Genomic DNA, 18,553 nt, shown 5'->3' on the forward strand with positions numbered 1-18,553 from the left:
ATTGTTTTCAAATGTTATTAAAATACAATTCTGCTATTTTCTACAATGCTCAGTTTCAGAATTGTTATGGCTGTTTTTGTACAGGTGACATTCAGTAAAAATTACTCCTAGGAAGTAGGATGGAAATCAGTGAGGCGTGCAGTATCTTAGGAACTGGCCCTGTTTATTTCAACGAGACGTAGTTGTGATTAACTGAATCCAAGTGTTGCTTGTGCATTCTAGAAACAACTTGCTTAGAAAGGCTGCATGTGAATATGTTAATTAAATACGCTTGGCCTATTAGAATACATTCTAATGCTCCAACAGATCTTCGCTGTGTTGGCACAACACTTTTCACTTGGTTAGTTCGTTGATCCAGCTTCGAAGTTTGCACAAAACATTGGAACACAAGCTAACCAAAGGGCTTTTGTTCATGCAATATGCTAAGCTTCTAACTACAACCAAACCAAGGTTAAAACTCACCAAGTTTAATTTGTGCTGGAGATGCAGCCCCTAGGTTTTTAACTAGCCTGGATAAATGCGTGTTGCCAAGTGTAGAATGCCCGTGTTATTTATGATTTAACCATATGCTTCAGGGGCAGGTGGCCCTCGGAGATAAACCCTGCCTTCAACAGCTACGTGAGGGATGTTGCAGACTAACATACCTGCCATAAATTTTGCCTTCCTCTCAGGGGGGTTGCTCAAGCAGAGGCATAAAATGGGAGGTGTCTCAAGGGGTTAGGATTCTCCCCTGTTGTGTGTGTGTGTGTTGAAGAACAAACACTACAAAGATGCAAATTCACACAACAGGGAGAGGACTACCTTCAAGATTCATGGTTTTTCTTTTCCCCCCTTGAAAGTTTGGAAAATACACCTCCTGGAAGTTGAAGGGAGGGAGACCAAAAGAACCCAAAAAAGATTTCAGGAAGCACAGGCTGATTTATGGTTTTGCAAAAAGAAGTTAAAATTATATACCTCACAGCTGCACAAAGCAGCAAACATCTTGACCAGAGCCCAAAAAACAGTTGCTATGGAAATTGGGACGAGATCAGAAGCTGGTATCAAGAGATTTCCTCATCCAAATCCTCCTACCCCCGGTCACCTAATTTAAATTAAAGAAAATAAAAAGCAGATCACAAATAACTGCTTATGTAGGAATCTTTCTGCTCCCTCAGGTCTGGTAAGGTAGGGTGAGAGTTACTCAAGAAGCTGAAAAGCAGATGAATTATTTCTCTCTCTATCTTTTAACATGCAGAATAACTCAGAGGTTTAAATAAAAGAAAGCCAGGTCTTCTGGTTGCCTGGAGGCCTACCAGCTCAGGTGGCCAGATCTGGGCCTTCAATTTTAAAAACAAAAAAGTCCACCAATCTGATCAGGATCTGCTGAAGGGCCAAAGTGCACCATGGAGGATGTTGTAATTCAGGTAGAACAATGGGAGTGAGGACCAATTTCAGTGCATATTGACTAGGACAGTCACTAGATGGCACTAAAGAGACACATCTCTTACATGTGGCTGCCACCTAGTGGTCATCCATAGTGGTGCATTCCCTAGAATTCTGGTCACCCTAGATTTGATGCAGCCCAGTTCCATCCACCAAAAGGTCCCCTGATCCATGGTTGCTTCTCCCCTGGACCACCTTGTGTGTGCAAGCAGGAGGAGAAGTTCTGCTCCCTTGGATATAACCAGTCGCTCTTTAACTGGTAACTAATGGTGAGATGGGATGCTTCATCTGAGATGTGTGCTGTAGGGCCCCGAAAGCTGTTTTTAGACTCAGTGGTAGAACTGAATCATTTTGATCCTTCAACCTCCCCCCACCCCACAAAGGTTTGGTTGAAAATGTTGGCCCTACCAAATTTGGGAAGCTCTTGACTTCACCAAAAGTGGGTCCTGAGAGGTCAGCATAGGGGCAGCCTTCTCTTCTGAACTAAGTGGTTGCTCCTATATCAGAAGTGACTGGATTCCCTGTCCCATGGAGGTACTTGCTTCATATACTGGGCAGGCCTCTTGTAACTTTAGAACAGTGTTTCTCAACCTCACAATTTTAAGAGGTCTGGACTTCAACTTCCAGAATTCGTAGCCAGCATGCTGACTGAGGAATTCTGAGAGTTGAAGTCCACACATGTTAGAGTTGCTGAGATTGAGAAACACCACGCTAGATGCTCCTAATCCAAACTTCAGAAAGGAAAGTTAGAGAAATTCCTTCTCCTTCTCCTTCTCCTTCTCCTTCTCCTTCTCCTTCTCCTTCTCCTTCTCCTTCTCCTTCTCCTTCTCCTTCTCCTTCTCCTTCTCCTTCTCCTCTCTCCCCCCTTCTCCTCCTCTTCCTCCTCTAGTTACCTCCATCATTATTGTTACTCATTGATAAGGTTTAGATTTGTTTTAAACAAAACAGATTGATTTCATGATTTTCCTGACTGAACCCCACATATTGTAGAATGATGGGGGCAGAACCAGAATTGATTTCATTAGGATTCAGTATGTTTTACATTGGAAATTATACTCATTTCTTTCATTAGAGAACAGGTAGACCAAGCTTAGTAAGTACACATTCATGTCAGAAATGACTTTATATTTTAAAAAAGAAGTCTAAGTCTAACACTAATTTTAACTTGACTTGGAAAACATCTATGGATTATAATTCTGGACATAAACTTTTACTGATGCTTCTCTTAAGATCTTAAAATACCAAATTCTACCAGATTGGTTGTGAAGTTAAGGATGGACTATCTCAGATAACTAGAAATTCTTGTCAATTCTTATTATTTTGGCTAACGATGCTGATTATTTTGGCTGTTCTTGTTAATCTCTGACTTGACTAATAATAGTTTTTAAAGTGCCAAATTGATACAGTTATCATTATATATTGTCTTAATTTAATCTTACAAATAGGATAATAGAGGAATGTTTCTCTCTCTCTCTCTCTCTCTCTCTCACACACACACACACACACACACACACACATTTGGTAAATTTTTATCTACTTTTTTTTCAATTTTTAAATCCATCTTTGTAATTCTTCCCCCAGGCCTATTCTTAAGTATCTTTAAAAATAAGATAATTTTAAGAAAAAAAGATTTATTTCAGCAGCCCCACTTAACTGTTGATGATTTACTATCCCATAATTCCACAGCCTTGGCTGGGTTCCCACAACATGCTAAATCCTGATGACAGGTTAACAAAACACATGTCATGTCCTCTGGTCTCTTAATATGCTACCTCCCCACCCCACCCCACCCCAATAAATCCCAAATGGTTTAACATTGTTCAATCAACACGCTAAAACAGTGGCTGGGTCCCCACAACTACACAACTCCCATCTAGCCTGCTATGTTGTAGGAAACCAGCCAATGTGCTTACTTTTGGAGGAAAGATATTAGAGGCAGGTGGTTCTTCCTCCCTGAAATTAGTGGGGAATGAATGTAAGTGGCATTCTTCTAAAGCATTATCCCCATACATTATTTATTACCCATTTTGGAAGAAATGGACACCAAAGTGAATGGATCCCATTCCACTCCCTTTTTCATTCACCCTCTCCAAGGGCAGAAAATTCATAGTTATAAATAGCCTTGAATTAAGGTTGGCAAAGGTCACCAAGGGCATTCCATATATTGCCAGCCTACCCAGTATCCATCACCATTGGCCATGCTTGTTAGAGATGCTGAAAACTCTAGTTCAGCAATGTTTGGAATAACAGACACGTCCAGCCTTTGAACAAAAGGCTGATCTTTGTCAGGTATGTCTCCAACCCAGTCTTACGCATGCTTGTCAAATTCAGAAGGACATAGTCCCAGATATGAGGTGCAGGACTAAAGACTTAAAGGCATTTCTCCTCTCTTCCCCAGGCATGAGTTGCTTTCCAACATGTGGTGGAGAAGCCCTAACACCAGCACACAACCAAAGAAGCTGGGTTCACACAGAATCTCCTTAATCAGGTTTAATGCCAAGAAAAAGGGATTAGGTTACTGAATCTTGGAAACTAATTCAATATGTCCCATTCCTCACTTTTTAGGGAGGGGTCTCTATGAGTTGTTTGAAATTCTTTCCCGTAGGCTGCTTAATGGATGGAATGACACCCCCCCCTTATGGGACAAGTTGAAATATCCACGTGGTCCTCATCTGCCATGATGAAAAACTCTCTTTTCCTTCTCAGACTCCAAGACTGCCCTTACAACAGCTGGGGAAACATGAGGTCCCAATGCTTTTCAAGGGAAAATATCAAACATCTGTCAGAGGTCCCCTGCGCCTGGCCTTTTCTTCTGTCTGTACATTTAATGGACTGTTTTTTACCAACACTAACAGTCTTGAATGTAAACCATGTTTTGAATGCTATTTTTACAGCACTCTTCCCCCAAAGAACTGGTTTTTCCCTAGAAATGCATTAGGACGTCTTTGATATGCCCATCAAATGCCTTCCCTTTCCATGTAGTTAGTTGGGTGGGTCTCCTCCTGTTTGCCGCTGAAAGATTTGGAATAGAAAAATGGCCCTCAAGGTAAGGGTTAAGTACCGCCTTTGCCCTGTTTAGAGTTACCAGATCTGGGCCCCAACTCCAGAAAATCACTAGATGACACCAACAAGTGAGCATTTTCTATATATCTGATGTTTTGTATCCCAGAACTGGTGCATCTCTGATGATATGCACCACCTCCAACAAACTCTATTTCCCTCTAGAGCAGGGTTCCTCCACCTTGGCAACCAGCTGGGGAATTTTGGGAGTTGAAGGTCACCCGTCTTAAAGTTGCCAAGGTGGAGGAACCCTGCTCTAGAAAGGAAAACAGTGAAAGAGGATTCCCTGCCCTCTAATGTGGTGATGGCCAGCAATTGTGAAAGTAGAAGTGGACAGACCAGAATCAAGCTGTTAATCATTACTAATCTTGATAGCCTGAATCTCAAGCAAAGGACCAGCAGCTGAGGAACAAGAGACAAGAGGTCAAGCCCCACCTTATTGGCCAAGCAAAGAAACAAGAATGATGCAGATTTCAGAAAGGCATAGGGGTATGAAGACTTTGAAACTGTAGGAGTAAATTCCAAGCCAGAGTTATAGGGGGTCTCTTGGAATGTTTCCTTCCCACAGAACTCACATCTGGGCTGTGTCACTCATTCTCACTCCAACTGCGCTCTTCCTCTTCCTTCCCACATGCCTGTGGTCTCTAGCCCTCCCTTTCACATCTGTGAGTTTTCTGAATGCCCTCAGCAGGCCAGAGCATGAAACAGAATTCACCTGGATGAAACCGACTGTGGCCTGACCCAGCCACAGGGCTGTCCTCAGATTCTGACATGAAGTGGAGGCAGCTAAGCCACGGCATCTCTTTGCAAAGCAGTTTGAAATCAGCTTGTTGGCTTTGGTATAAGAAAGCCATTTCCTTAGCACTGGAACACTGAAACAGAAGCCCTTGCTACAATAGGCTTTGCTTGCCTCCTGTTTTGATGTTCCAGACACGATATTTGAGGCATCCGATAGTTACTAAACTCCAAATACCATTGTTAAAAAGCAAAAAGAGAGGGTCACAGGGAGATCCTCGGCTTCTGCTCAGGTTCAGTTATTTCACTTCCCAACCTGACCTTCTCTTCTCCCCATCAAGAGAAGCTCACCTGTCAGAAAATTGAAATTTCCACTGCATCTCCTTCCGTCCTATTCCGAGTTGTGCTGCTGCTTTTGATTCTGGCATCAGCCTTTAGTTGCAGTAGCCAATTTATATTCATGAGAATATAAGGCACATTGCAGGAAGATAAGATGCACCAAATCTTCCTTGCCTTGGAGCGTGGCTATTAGTTCTGTGCAGTAGTTTCATGTTGAGCAAATCAGTTAGCAGACCCATCCATTCAGGCTTCAGGGCAGGATACCTCTCCGCAAAGTCTAGATAATGAAAGGGAGATGCATCAGATTGTGTCTTTGGTGTTCAAATAAGGAAGAGAGTCACTCAGCACGGAGGGAAGCATATGCACACAGCATCTCCCATTCCCACCTGCGAAGAGGAGACAGTGTGCAAGTAAATGGAACATGTTTCCTTGCGGTAAGCGGAAGGGGCAAGTTCCCACTGTAATGGTGAATAGACCATGTAATGGCCAAGCTGCTTCCACTGGATAGATAATTTAGCCAAATTGTTACTGGAGACCTCATGCCACCTGGAATATTTCCCAGAATATTCCCCTTCGGTCCAGTTAAGTCTGACATAAGAAATAAATGATTGGAAATAAGGAGTGGGCATGAATTCATATCGGTAGTACTGTATCATGCGTGAGCAACTGAATCATGCTACAGGTAGTCCTCATTTAGCGACAGCCTCATTTAGCAACCATTCACAGTTACGACAGTGATGAAAAGGAACCTTGCAACTAATCCTCACATTTAACGATTTCGCAAGTCTGTAAAGCAATGCTTCTCAATCTCAGCAACTTTAAGATGAATGGACTTCAACTCCCAGAATTCCCTGGCCAGATTGAGAAACACTGCTGTAAAGCGAAGATCAAAGCACAGTTGTGGTGTCACTTAGCGACCATTTTGCTTAATGACCAAGTTGCCAGTCTCAGTTGTGATTGCTAAATGAGGACTACCTGTGATTTCCTCCCAGGTGCACTTCACGGTCCTACATGGCTTAAGTTATCTGCAAGACTCTCTTCTCTCAATGGTATCTGCCCACCTAATGAATCAGGAAGTGGGGGAGGGATCTCTCCAGGTCCCTTCTCTTAAGGAATGTCACCTTCAGGGATCATGGGATGAACCTTCTCAGTCACAGCCCCTTTTCCTTCCACAGCGTTTCTCCCAAGGTTAGGTTGGTTCCTGACCTGCTTGGGATTTTGGGGGAAAGCCATTAAAAACTAGATTTTCTGGAGGGCCTTGGGGAAATGCTGGTCATGAGAAAGACCCTCCTGTTTTGGGTATGGATATTGTGGCTATTCTCAAGGCACTGTTTTATTTTGTTACGATTTGTTATGGTTATTTATTTATTGGGCCTTTGGGCCTTGCTGGGTTGAGTAGCATATAAGCTGTAGTTGGTCAGTTAGTAAATAAATATATATAAGTTGCTCTCTGTTTCTATGTAGCTTTTTTAAAAAAAACCCTCCCTCCCTCCCTTTTAAGCTTCGGCCTCTAAGGCACTTAGCGGGTCAGCATACACTGGTAAAAATGAGAGGATAAATTATTTCCATCATCCTTAAGTTTTTCTTTTTATTGTGCTGTGATACAAGGATTGCTTTTGCTTTACGAAGTAACCTTTCGGTTGAAAGCTTCAGTATAAGTTTTTTCTTGCGTCTGAAAAGGGTAAGTCACCAAGGAATTAAAACTTTGCCATATGTTAAACGTATGTACCTGGAAGCATTAAAAGGATGGTCTTCCTTTTCACTAGTGTGTTGGATACAAATGTTGAGCAGAGGTATTCGATGGGCTTGATGTTGGAGTTTGCATTAATTCTTTGCATTAATTCCCCACCCATAGATATGGGTCTCAATTTTATGTGTTGTTCAGTGTTTCTCAACCTTGGCAACTTTAAGATGTGTGGACTTCAACTCCCAGAATTCCCCAGCCAGCCATGCTGGCTGGGGAATTCTGGGAGTTGAAGTCCACACATCTTAAAGTTGCCAAGGTTGAGAAACACTGGTGTAGTTACTCTGCATTAAAAAATCAGATATTCCAAGGCGGGCTTAGAATTCATCCCAGCAAGTTCTTTTTGAATTATCCGGTCCAGTATATGTGCTGAAGGAATGCTATAACATATGCTGCCTTTAGATGCCAAGTATTTTCATTTGTAGAATGAGTGTAACATGCATTTAATACTCTGACTAAGTGTATTGTTCAGGTGCCAAAAAGAAGAGGAAGCAGTCACAAAAGCAATTAGTTGTCAGATGGAGCAGTTAAAGATTTATTTCAACTAGGGAGCCCGCAAATGAGAAAGTCAATAATTGCTAGCTTCCTGTGTGTCTCCTCTTGAAGCTCTTGTGCAAAGGAAGCAATTACCTTGGATATGCTGTGAAGCCTCCTGGTGTTTGGTCCTGATCCTAAATCCTTCCCAACTTGCTATCTTTTGGAAGTCCAAATCACGCACAGTGCTGTAGCTGAGCATCAGACATCAACCAACAAGGTTTTATGAGGCACTTGGCTATGAAATTATAAAATCACCTTTCTATTCTGATTTTTAATGCCACCCGCCCCCATCCAGCCATTCCTATTTTCCCAGACAGATGCATCTTTCATCTTCCCAGGATAAATCTTTTGTGGATCTCAACATACCAACTTCTTGTACAATGACTAGAGAACTGTTCCTTGGTGATTAACAATCTTCAGCAGCAGCAGGTCCCATGCCAGCTGTAGGCAATCTCTTAGCAGTTGCTAACTGGCAGCAAAACATGTATATTTAAGAAAATTATATGCCACTTTTCTATTGAAAGAAGAAAAAAAAAATCAGTCTCTTAGGGTGACTTCTGAAATAGCCATGAAAACAGTAATTAAAATGTATTTACAACTAGCCAAAAGAAGCCTCAGAGTTTAAAAAAAAAAATGCAAAGAGCCCAAATAAGCAGTGGGTAACTTATGCAATAACCAAGGTAAAGGCTTGGTTGAAAGAGAAAAATCTTTTGTAGCCAGCAGGACATGGTTAAAGAGGAAGGTCCCATAACTGCTTGAGGTGGAGAATTCCATATATTGCTAGGCATAAATATCTGGGATTTAGACATGTGAGTATAAACCTTTCATCAATATGAGTTAAAAATAGCAGGGGTAGGTTTTAGTAATACCTACACTGGTCTCCTGAAGCCCATCAGATGCACCATATTGCTTCCTCCAAAGCCAGAGTTTTAACTCCAACCTCAAAGAAGGACATGGAACCTAGAAATCTCTTCTCAGTGACTCACCAGCTTTGGAGGCCAGGTTTTTCCCAAATGCAAAGAAGTCCAGTGCTAGAAAGAACCAAAGAGATCCCATGGATCCAAAGACCTTTCTCCTCTATCATTTCTCCATTCTGCTAGGAGGAAGCCGGGAAGGCATTGGGGTGTCAGCATTCCAGGGGTGGGGCCTTCCACATGTGCTTTTGGGTGTAATGGACTTCACACAACCAGGGAAAGAGGATGGTGGTTTGCAAAATGTAACAGGGCACACTTCTCCCACATCAGGGAATCGAGTAGCAATCTCACCGCTGCTTCCAGAGGCATTCAGCAAGAAGATCAAAGAATCCCCCCCTGAACCAACTTATAAAGTACAGTACCCAATTTCCAAGTTTCTGTAACCCACTTCATTGACCAGTTTAATAAATCTGCAAGAATCTAGCCTTCTTGGCTGTTAGGGGCTTGCCACTGAGTTTCTTATGAGTTTTTCAAAATGCATTTGCTGTCAGCGGAAGCTGATTGGCTGCCTTGGACCAGCCCTATCCAACTCACGGGACTGAGGTGGGGAAGAGTAGGAGAAAATTCCTTGTACCGTAATTTCTGCTTCTAGAGGAAAAGTAGGATATAACTCTAAGAACTTGATTAATTAAAATAAAAGGATGGCCCAGTTTCTTATGTGATTTAGGAATGTGTTCCTTTCTGCTGAATTTAGCTTTAGTTTGACACATCTCACGAACATCAAGGTGGGAACAGCTGAACTTTGACTCTTGATAGTCACTTTTAGCTGAAAACTTTATAATGAGTCTTCGTCTTACAGTGTTACAATAAACTCAATTATTTACAGCCAATTAAGCTATATTAGAAAGCTATAACCTCCATGACATCTCTAAATCCATGGTTTATTCATTTGTATTTTATTCTTTCATTCTTTTTTCATGTCCTTAAACTTTTTAAAGGGAAACTATTTTATAGCCGTTCTAAGCAGTTTCTGAGCTTGAATGTTGGGTATGTTTTAATGAAGGATTTATAAACCATATAACTAAAAAACAAAATATTCATCCCCTTTTTCCATCTGGTCATCTGTCTATCCTTCTCTCATATAGACACTTCCACAATAAATCTGGCCACAATGTCATGGACAGTTGGTATGACAATCCCGTGTCTAGTTATTCTCCCAATAACAGAATCATGACCAAAGAACGCAGGAAAAGTTTCCAAACTGGTAAGTGTTATGGGTTGATCAGCTTTGGTTAGGTTGGTGGTCAAAGAAAGCTTTGATCAATGGGAACTTGTGTATGGAGATGCCCTCCTGATATCCAGGGATATGTCCTTTGAAATATACCCAGCACCAAATTGTGAGAAGACAACATCCTCTGACTAGTGAAGAGGGATCCGGAAACCCATTTGCACTCATTGTCAATTTGAATTTTAGAAAGAGAACAAGCCATTTCTAGCTAAAATAATAGAAGGGATGAATTGCTCACTTTAGGACTGTTGTCTGCTTGTGTGTTTGTGCACGTGTGCATTTTTTACTCTAGTTTTTGGCTCCTTGCTCTTCCAAAGGAAATTAAGCTGTTTATGAGTGGAAAACATGTGGCCTTCCAAATGAGATCAGGCTGCTAGTTCCCATCAGCCCTGACATTGTCCACACTGCCTGGAATTGTTAAGAGCTGGAGTCCAACTAAAACTAGAAATGTTCTGATGCAGTAACTGAAAAGGCTATTATAGTTCCATGCTGCATCAGTAGAGTGTACCGATCATCATCTGTTCTGTTTCGCCTGGGCCTCAATTGGAGCACTGGGTCCAGTTCTGAGGGCCGTCAAATTGGAACATGTTCAAAGGAGGACAACAGAGATAATGAAGAGACTTCTAAGGAAAGGTTGAAAGAGCTCAGTATGTTTTACCTGGAGAAAAAATAAAGAAGTGTTATTATGTTTGGATAAAACCTTTAGCTGGACCATCCAAAAGGATAGGGAAAAAGCATACAGGTTTCTGAATTTTGCAGAACGTTTACTCAGGTACAATGTTGCTAGAAACCTGTGATAGGAAAGAAGCCAGACCATCTGAAAATGAGGTCAAATGATTCAGCCATGGGATCCTCTCTTCACTATCTGTGTTAAGGAGGAGGTTGCAGACGGACTTCATTAGTTAGCGAGAGGTTGATCCGTGTCAAGTTACAGCTAGCATTTAGCATCAAAGAAAATGGTACCCTCACCTTCTCTAAGGACTGTCATGGGGACAATAGAGGAGATTTGTATACGCAAGTGACTGGGTTCAAAGTTCAAGTATTTTCAATAATCTAAGCTTTTTGATAGAAACAGATTGCACTGCAATTTGGCAAACTCTGTGTTACAGTTTTTAAATAGAAGATTGTTTATGAAGGATGTTGTATTACAGGATTTCCTTCATCTGTAGGGGGTGGGAGTTAGAATAATCATTTCAGTGGTTCAGTCTGATGAGGACTTAGATCCTCAGTTTCCAGAAAAGTCCAAAAGGAGGTATTAATTATCATGAAATTTTTCTTCCCTGCATAACCCTTCTTTTGACCCTTTCTATTTTATTTTTATTTTTAGCCTAGCCCAACCATCAATTTCTTCTCCCTTAATTGCATTTCTGTCTCCATAGCATCTTCAGACACCAAGGAGGAGGGCTTGGAAGCACAAATCAACAGGTTAGCAGAGTTGATTGGAAGGCTGGAAAACAAGGTGAGCAGGGCTATTGCTCTTTTTAAATGCATTGTCTTGCAAAAGACAACTGATAACTTTGTGAGATGGCTTTGAAGGTTTTTTTTTTTTTTTTTGATGGGGGGGAGAGATACTGCTAATTATCAAAAGTTTATGTATATGCTAGAGCAGTGCTGGCTGGGGAATTCTGGGAGTTGAAGTCCTAACATCTTAAAGTTGCCAAGGCTGAGAAACTCTGTGCTAGAGTATTCCCTGAAAGAAGGTTTTGTAAATATCAGGCTCAGATGATTGCTTTGGGATGCTGTGTGACTCTTTCTTTCCATTTTTATTTCAATATGCTGCTTTTCAGGGATTAGTTCATTAAAGTCTCCGTGGTGGAAATCAGGCTTAACTCCTGGTGTCCCTCTCCCACCACTGTTCCCCTACAACTGGTATTTGAAGAAAGGGCAACACTGAACCTCAAAAATAATAGCCATGGATAGGCTTGTCTTCCATGAATTTATGTTATCCCCTTTAAAGCCTTTCAGGTTAGCGGCCAACACCACACCTTGTAGTAGTGAGTTCCCCAGGTTAATTATGCTCCCAGTGAAGAAACGTTTCCTTTTGTCTGGTCCATATCTTCTCCCAGCCAGTTTCATTGTATGATCCCTCATCCTAAGGAGAAAGAGATAGAACTTACTACTGTTCATTTCTCTATGCCATACATGATTGTATGTACCTTAAAATGTCCCCTTCAGCCACAGGAGGTAGAGAAATCCTCTTCCCCCGCCCCCAATTGGTTTCTCTGTAACCAGTATTTGGAGGCATGCTGCCAGCTGGCCAAGAAGTGTCAGCCTAACACTTATTCTTCAGGACCAAGAAGCCTTGACAGACCTGTCCTCCATGCAGTATCTGTGGGCACCAGAGCATCCACTTTATCTTCAAGAGACCCCCTATACACAAATAAAGAAAAAGAAATGGTCACATTCACAGGTTTGTAAAATCTCACAAGATAGTTTAAACTGAGATTAGGGAAGTCTTAGAAGAGTTTGGCTTCTGTTCGCTGGGGAATTCTGGGAGTTGAAGTCCACCCATCTTAAAGTTGCCAAGGTTGAGAAACATTGCTCGAGGCCATTGGGTGAAATGGAATGATGGTATCTGAGACCAGAAAGGGTTGCTGATTCCTATTTTATGTGCCAGTTAGGGGCTTTGCCAACTCATGCATTATCTGTTGCTGTCATTCCAAATGATTTAACTGAGCTCTCAGCCACAAATTTCTGTCAGGCCTCCATTTGTTCATTTCTGAAAAGTAGAAGTTAATGTAGGAGAAAATTATTCCAGGGCTACATGTCCCAGATATTTTACTCCCTGAGGTGAAGGACAAGATGGTGCCTTGTTCCTTTTAGTGAAGCCATGGAATATTGATTCTTCTTTTAACATTAGGTTCATGCAGTAGAAGAAACGGTACTAAAAGAAAGTTTGAAGGTACTGAAAGTTGCTGATAGAACTGGGAACATTAGGAGCGAGCCCCATAGTTCCCCCCCCCCTTTGATTTTCTGGTGTACGTCATCTAATGTGATCAAGGAAGCTTCTACCACAAATCCAAGTTCAAATGCATAAGAATAAAAGCATTTAAGTGCTAGATCAAGGCAAGACTTTTTTTGGTTTAACACAGTGGCTGACCGAGTGCATCCAGAAAGTTCATAGGCAACACATGGGGGTGATGATGCTCTCCATGGTCATTCTCCAACAGCTGCCATTTCAGCTAAGTTACTGACAATCATATGGCTGTCTTGGCCTGGACTCCTCCCTGAATGTGTCTAGTCTTTTATGAAAACAATCTAACTTGGCCACCGTGTTAAATGAAAATACATTCCACTGTTTAGCTCAGGATTGAAAGGACAGTGAAAAAACCCTGTTCTTAAGTCTTCCAGCATTTACTTCAGATGGATGACCCAAGTTCTAATAGTGGAAGAGGCAAAGTAAAATTTCTCGTTGTCCGTATTATTAACAACATAGATGTTCATTATTTTTATCTCTTATCACATCCCTCTCTATCTGCCATCATTCTATGCTAAAAGGCCAGGTTAGAATGGATCCAAATAATGAGAATCTTCCAAGAATGGATGTTGCTGAAGAACTTTGTTTAAGAATGGTGCTTAGGAAACAGTGGTGATTCTTCAAAGTCATCCAATCTAAATTGGACTTTTTCAGAAGTGATTTGCCTCTTTTAGAAAGTAGGGAATTTCCATGTCATAGAAAGGCATTCACATGTAATCAACCAATTCCTGCAGGTTTCACAATGAACAAGAGTCTAAAGAAAAAGTGGTTGATCTCAGCCTTCCACATCCTAGTCAGTAAAGCTGAAAGGTGTTTTGGAAATTCTGATGGTTCACAGTCCAACTCTGATGTTGTTGGTTATTTAGAATTGGTCATATATGAGCCATTTTTCTGAGCACAGCCACCAAGAAACACTCACCCATGAAATAGTGTGTTTAGATCAGGCAAGAGAAAAGTGCCTTGCAATGCTTTATAGGCAGAATGAATGTTGATTAAGATCGGGAACTCGTGAATTGAAAATGTTTAAACATCCAGAAAATCTCTGCATAATAATGAGACACAGTGTTGTCCTTGGATTTCTTAAAGCAGGAAGTGAGAAGATAGAAAATTACAGGGAACAACACACTGCACTTAAAAGCCATGAAAACATCATTACGCAAGGACACGAACCGTTGGCTAGAGGAAAAAGCATGAGGTTGACATGAAGGCCTTGCATGGAATATTGATGGAGAATGCAAAGTTGGGCACCCTCATAAATGTTTCTAAAATGGGCGGGTGCTACTGAAATTCTTTCTCCTCATCCCCATCCCTGTTCTCACCCAAACATATTAACCTAGGTTTATTCTGAAATTTTAGAGCATTTCATTACTGCTATTATTGTCTAATTCAAAAGAGCATGATATGGAGCATGCCAAATAAATAATTAAATAGTCTCCCCCAGTTTGCAAAGTACTGGCTGGGAATGATGGGAAATATAATTCAGCATTTCAAGAGAGCAGTGGATGGGAAAGGCTGCAGAGTTTAGGAAAACCTCCATGATGGCACGTGGAGCCAATGTGGGTTAAGATGTTGGAGCTCTGAGCCACTGGGGCTCAGTGGGCAACTCTGAGCCAGTCACATCTTCTCAGCCCAACCTATCACACGGGGTGGTTGTGGGGAACAACAGGAGGGGGTGCTGTGTATGTTGCCTTGACCTCCTGGAGGAATGATGGGTATAAATCTAACAAACAAATAACATTGAAACACTGTTAGATGGTGGAATGTTGTAGTCTGTTTTCCTATCACCAATAGCAAGCTTTCTATCCCGACTGTTGTATAATATGGAAGGATGATCCAGGATGACTCAATCCATATCCAGCCTGCAAAGTTGTAATTATCAGTTGGCTTCTAGGTTCACTCTGGGCAGGATTTGTATATGTAGCCTTTTTTTGGCAATTATTTCTTTAAATAGAACAAAAGAAGAAGAAGGAGAAAGGAGAAATGAATACATAGAAAGGCAGACATGAATCTTATGCAAGTATATATGCATATAGAATTTAACAATATTCAATAAAAGATCACCATATGTTGTTGTAATCGTCCATATCAAATAATGTCAGGTCTTTGATTTACTCAGTAACTGGGACTATCTTACCAATGTTGAAGGATTAGTCTCTTAGCAATAAGACGGGGCAGACAACCTATTTCCATTGTCCAGCCATGTAAGAGGTATATAATTGAATATGGATATCCAGAATATTGAAATGGATAACTTTGACCCTTTCTAGAATGTCCATGGTTATGTTTACACCACACATTAAGTTTGATTCCTAAATCAATCTACTTGTGGGTTTACACAACGCTTGTGATCATCAACCATTAGTGTAGTGTTGCATATTAAAGCATTAAAAGATTAATATCAAAATTAATCAAGCCAAGCATGTCCTATGTATGCCTGGTCTTAAATTCAGCTCGATAGGAGGGCTGTATGAATGCAACCTGTAAATATTTCCCCCCGTTTCCAAAACGTAGGCTATCGGAATGGGCAATAGTGGATTCATAATCAGGAAGCATCTCCACTGAATTGTATAAAAATACTGTATTTTTATTGTATAGAAATACAATTTTATATTAGGGCTGTGCTGATTCAAAGGCAACAAGATGGTCTGGTGCATGCAGGGATTTGCATAGCATCATTGGCAGCTCTTTAAAGCAGCTACATCTTTTCCTAGGTACTACCTGAAGCACTTTTCTGAGCACAATCTCAGAAAAAGAGGTACCTGCTTTAAAGAGTTGCTGGCAGGTGGTATGTGAGCCCTTGGGGGCCTTCAAATTCATCCAAATTCATAGATCCGTATAGAGTGGTCCATTCTGCCTTTCCTTCTGCCCTCCTGAGACACTTCTTGGAAATGATGCTGGCATGAAAGAGACACGTGACAGCAAGCTTCAGAGCCTGGCTTCTGGAATGCTTTCCAACCCTTTGACCAACAATGGCCATTGGAAGCATCTGTAGTTTTCTTCTGTATAAAAAAGGAACAAGTTGCTTCTGCTGATCTATGTTTGCATTTTCTCCTTGGGGATTAATCAAGGGGTGTGCATATGGAGTGTGCGAGGTTCTAACCAGGGTGGTTGCATATGTGGGTGTGTTTCTGCTCTTCCTTCAAGTTGCATCTGTATGTTTGTGATTGTGTGCAGGTGTACACTGGGAGCCACAGGATGGGCTGCTATATTGGTATGTGAGAAAGACCTTGAGAAATGGGGCAAAGTAATGCTGCCTGGGGAACGGTCAGATAAGAGAGGGCATAGCCCACAGCTGCAGAATGGGTGAAGAAACAGGCTCAGAAGAGACCCCCCCCAACTTCTCAGGTGATAAAAGAGACAGCAGGAGATTTGTACTTTCAGACATGCAAAAGTCTGTTAACGTAGCCTTACGATAAAGTAGAATTCGCTCATCTAGTCATGTTTCCTGTCTGGGAGGGCTGACATCAGTCTTGCAAGTCTGAAAGTACAATTCTCCCCCTATCTCCTTTACAGCCTGAGAAGCTGGGGGGGGGGGGCGTCTCTTCTGAGCCTCTTTCTCCACCCATTATGCAGCTGCAGGCTATGCCCTCTCTTATCTGACCGTTCCCTAGGCAGCCTCTCTTTGCCCTGTTTCTCAAGGTCTTTCTCACATACCATTACAGCTGCATATACTTCATGTGACTAGAAATGAAAACAGAGGGGGCTTAGAAAAGGCCACTTGACCACATTCTGAGCCCCTGCCTTACAGCTTCTCCCATAGGACTGCACTGAGGGATGTTTTTTCTGGATTTTTTCCCCGCAGCCCTTCACCTGGCTCGTGTTTTTATTTGATCTTTCCTTTGCTGGCTTCTCCCCCCAACATAAAAGTTTTGTTCTGTTTTGGAAAGTAATCATGCTGAGAAATAGATCAGGGTTCTCAGCTCCTTTCCAAAATGTCTTTTAATATTCTATTGGGTTGGAAAAAATAAAAATAAAATGCCAGTGTTCCTTCTAGATAAGGAGAAGGAAAAGGGGAGGGGGAGAAAGAGACAGCACCCCCAGGAGGAAAAGGAGAGCATCAGGATGCCAGGAGCAGCCAGAGAGCCCAGTGTGGCATCTTGCCGAGGGTCCCTTAACCCCGGCATTTCCACCAAAAGGTCTTCCTGCCTATTAAGGCAATCTTTTCCCTTTAAATGTTACCAAAGTGCTGTTATTAAATTGTGATCTATCATTTGTGCAAGAAATACGTTTTGACCCCATGGTATTTTGAAACTTAATTATAATGAGAACTTTCATGGCTGAGGGCAAGTTTGAGAGTTATTGAAATAAGCCCTTTATGAATACCTCTGCTTTTAGCACTATGTTGATTAATGTGCCTGCATAATATTTCTTTGTTTTGCTAATGTAGAAAAGAAGCAGACCTCTGCTCTGTCTCCTCATTTCCTAGACCAGCTTGTGGGACCTATAGCTTACAGGCATATGTGACCTCTGTTTATACATTCTCCCCCCACCCCCCAATGCTTTGGATCTGCAATAATATGTGGCAATTTGGCGGTGAGACTTTCCAAGATTTGTTTGGGATGGAAATCTCAGGCAAAAAGCATGTGTTAAACTTCTGCTAGACTGAAATCACCATTTTTTAAAAAAATTTTGAAAAAGCAGCAGTCAGGAATGAAAAGAAACCCCTCAACTGTGGCTTATATTTCTTCTAGCAATGCAGGGCTGTCCACAGGGAGGGGTCAACAAAGTCAAGAGGGTGGCCCCAACCATGAGATCATCAAAGCCCTTTTTAAGAGGGCCATGGGGGGCTTTTCCGGACATTTCTGGACTGAAACCTACCTGAATGGTCATCCTAGGCTGATTTTCACCTGGAAAATATCTGATCAAGTTGCCCACACTTGAATTTGCCCACAACTCCGTTTGAATTTCCCCCCTTAGAAGCTCTCACCTATAGACAACTTCGGGGGGGGCATGATGTTGTGTCACATTGCAATGTCACAAAGGGGTGGAGGCACTGGGACATTGCCACATACATGTCACTGTTTTGGTGTGATACTGGTTAGAAACAGATGCCTTTGCTCCCAGCCCTCCTAGAAAATTCCTTCTTGGTTGATGTCTTCAAAGCGTGGCTGGAAAATAAAAGCTGGACCCTGATGAGGAATCCTAGGGAATGGGTTTGTAAGCTCCTCGGAAATTAAGTATCCTATTACATTTGGGTAGATAAGTCTGGGAAGTTTTATTTAGGGACTTGATTGATTGATTGATTGATTGATTGATTGATTGATTGATTTCTTTCTTTCTTTCTTTCTTTCTTTCTTTCTTTCTTTCTTTCTTTCTTTCTTTCTTAAGTGTTCTACATTCAAAACAGGCATTGATGTAATCTTTCTGCCTAGCCTGCAGAGTGAGATTTCACATATGCTAGATGATTGAGTGTATACATTCATCTGCTTCTTAAGGAGAGAACAAGAACGTTCTGGAAAGAGCCCTGTCTTCCTTGACCTTGGCAACTTTAAGACGCGTGGACATCAACTCCCAGAATTCCCCAGCCAGCATAATAA

General features: G+C 41.6%; 1 protein-coding gene across 1 annotated transcript in view; it reads left to right on the forward strand.

Moving 5' to 3' along the window:
• NECAB2 (N-terminal EF-hand calcium binding protein 2) overlaps positions 1 to 18,553 on the forward strand; it is a 181,052-nt gene that overhangs the window by 141,219 nt on the left and 21,280 nt on the right. The window contains exons 7-8 of the mRNA XM_088136366.1: positions 9,897 to 10,015; positions 11,419 to 11,498. Of these exons, the coding sequence (XP_087992492.1) occupies positions 9,897 to 10,015; positions 11,419 to 11,498 (199 nt within the window). The remainder of the gene's footprint in view (positions 1 to 9,896; positions 10,016 to 11,418; positions 11,499 to 18,553) is intronic.

The sequence above is a fragment of the Python bivittatus genome, unplaced genomic scaffold, assembly GCF_059951505.1.
Source record: "Python bivittatus isolate LINGU-HERP-01145 unplaced genomic scaffold, Pbiv_v1 ctg000190_np1212, whole genome shotgun sequence".
NCBI lineage: Eukaryota > Metazoa > Chordata > Lepidosauria > Squamata > Pythonidae > Python > Python bivittatus.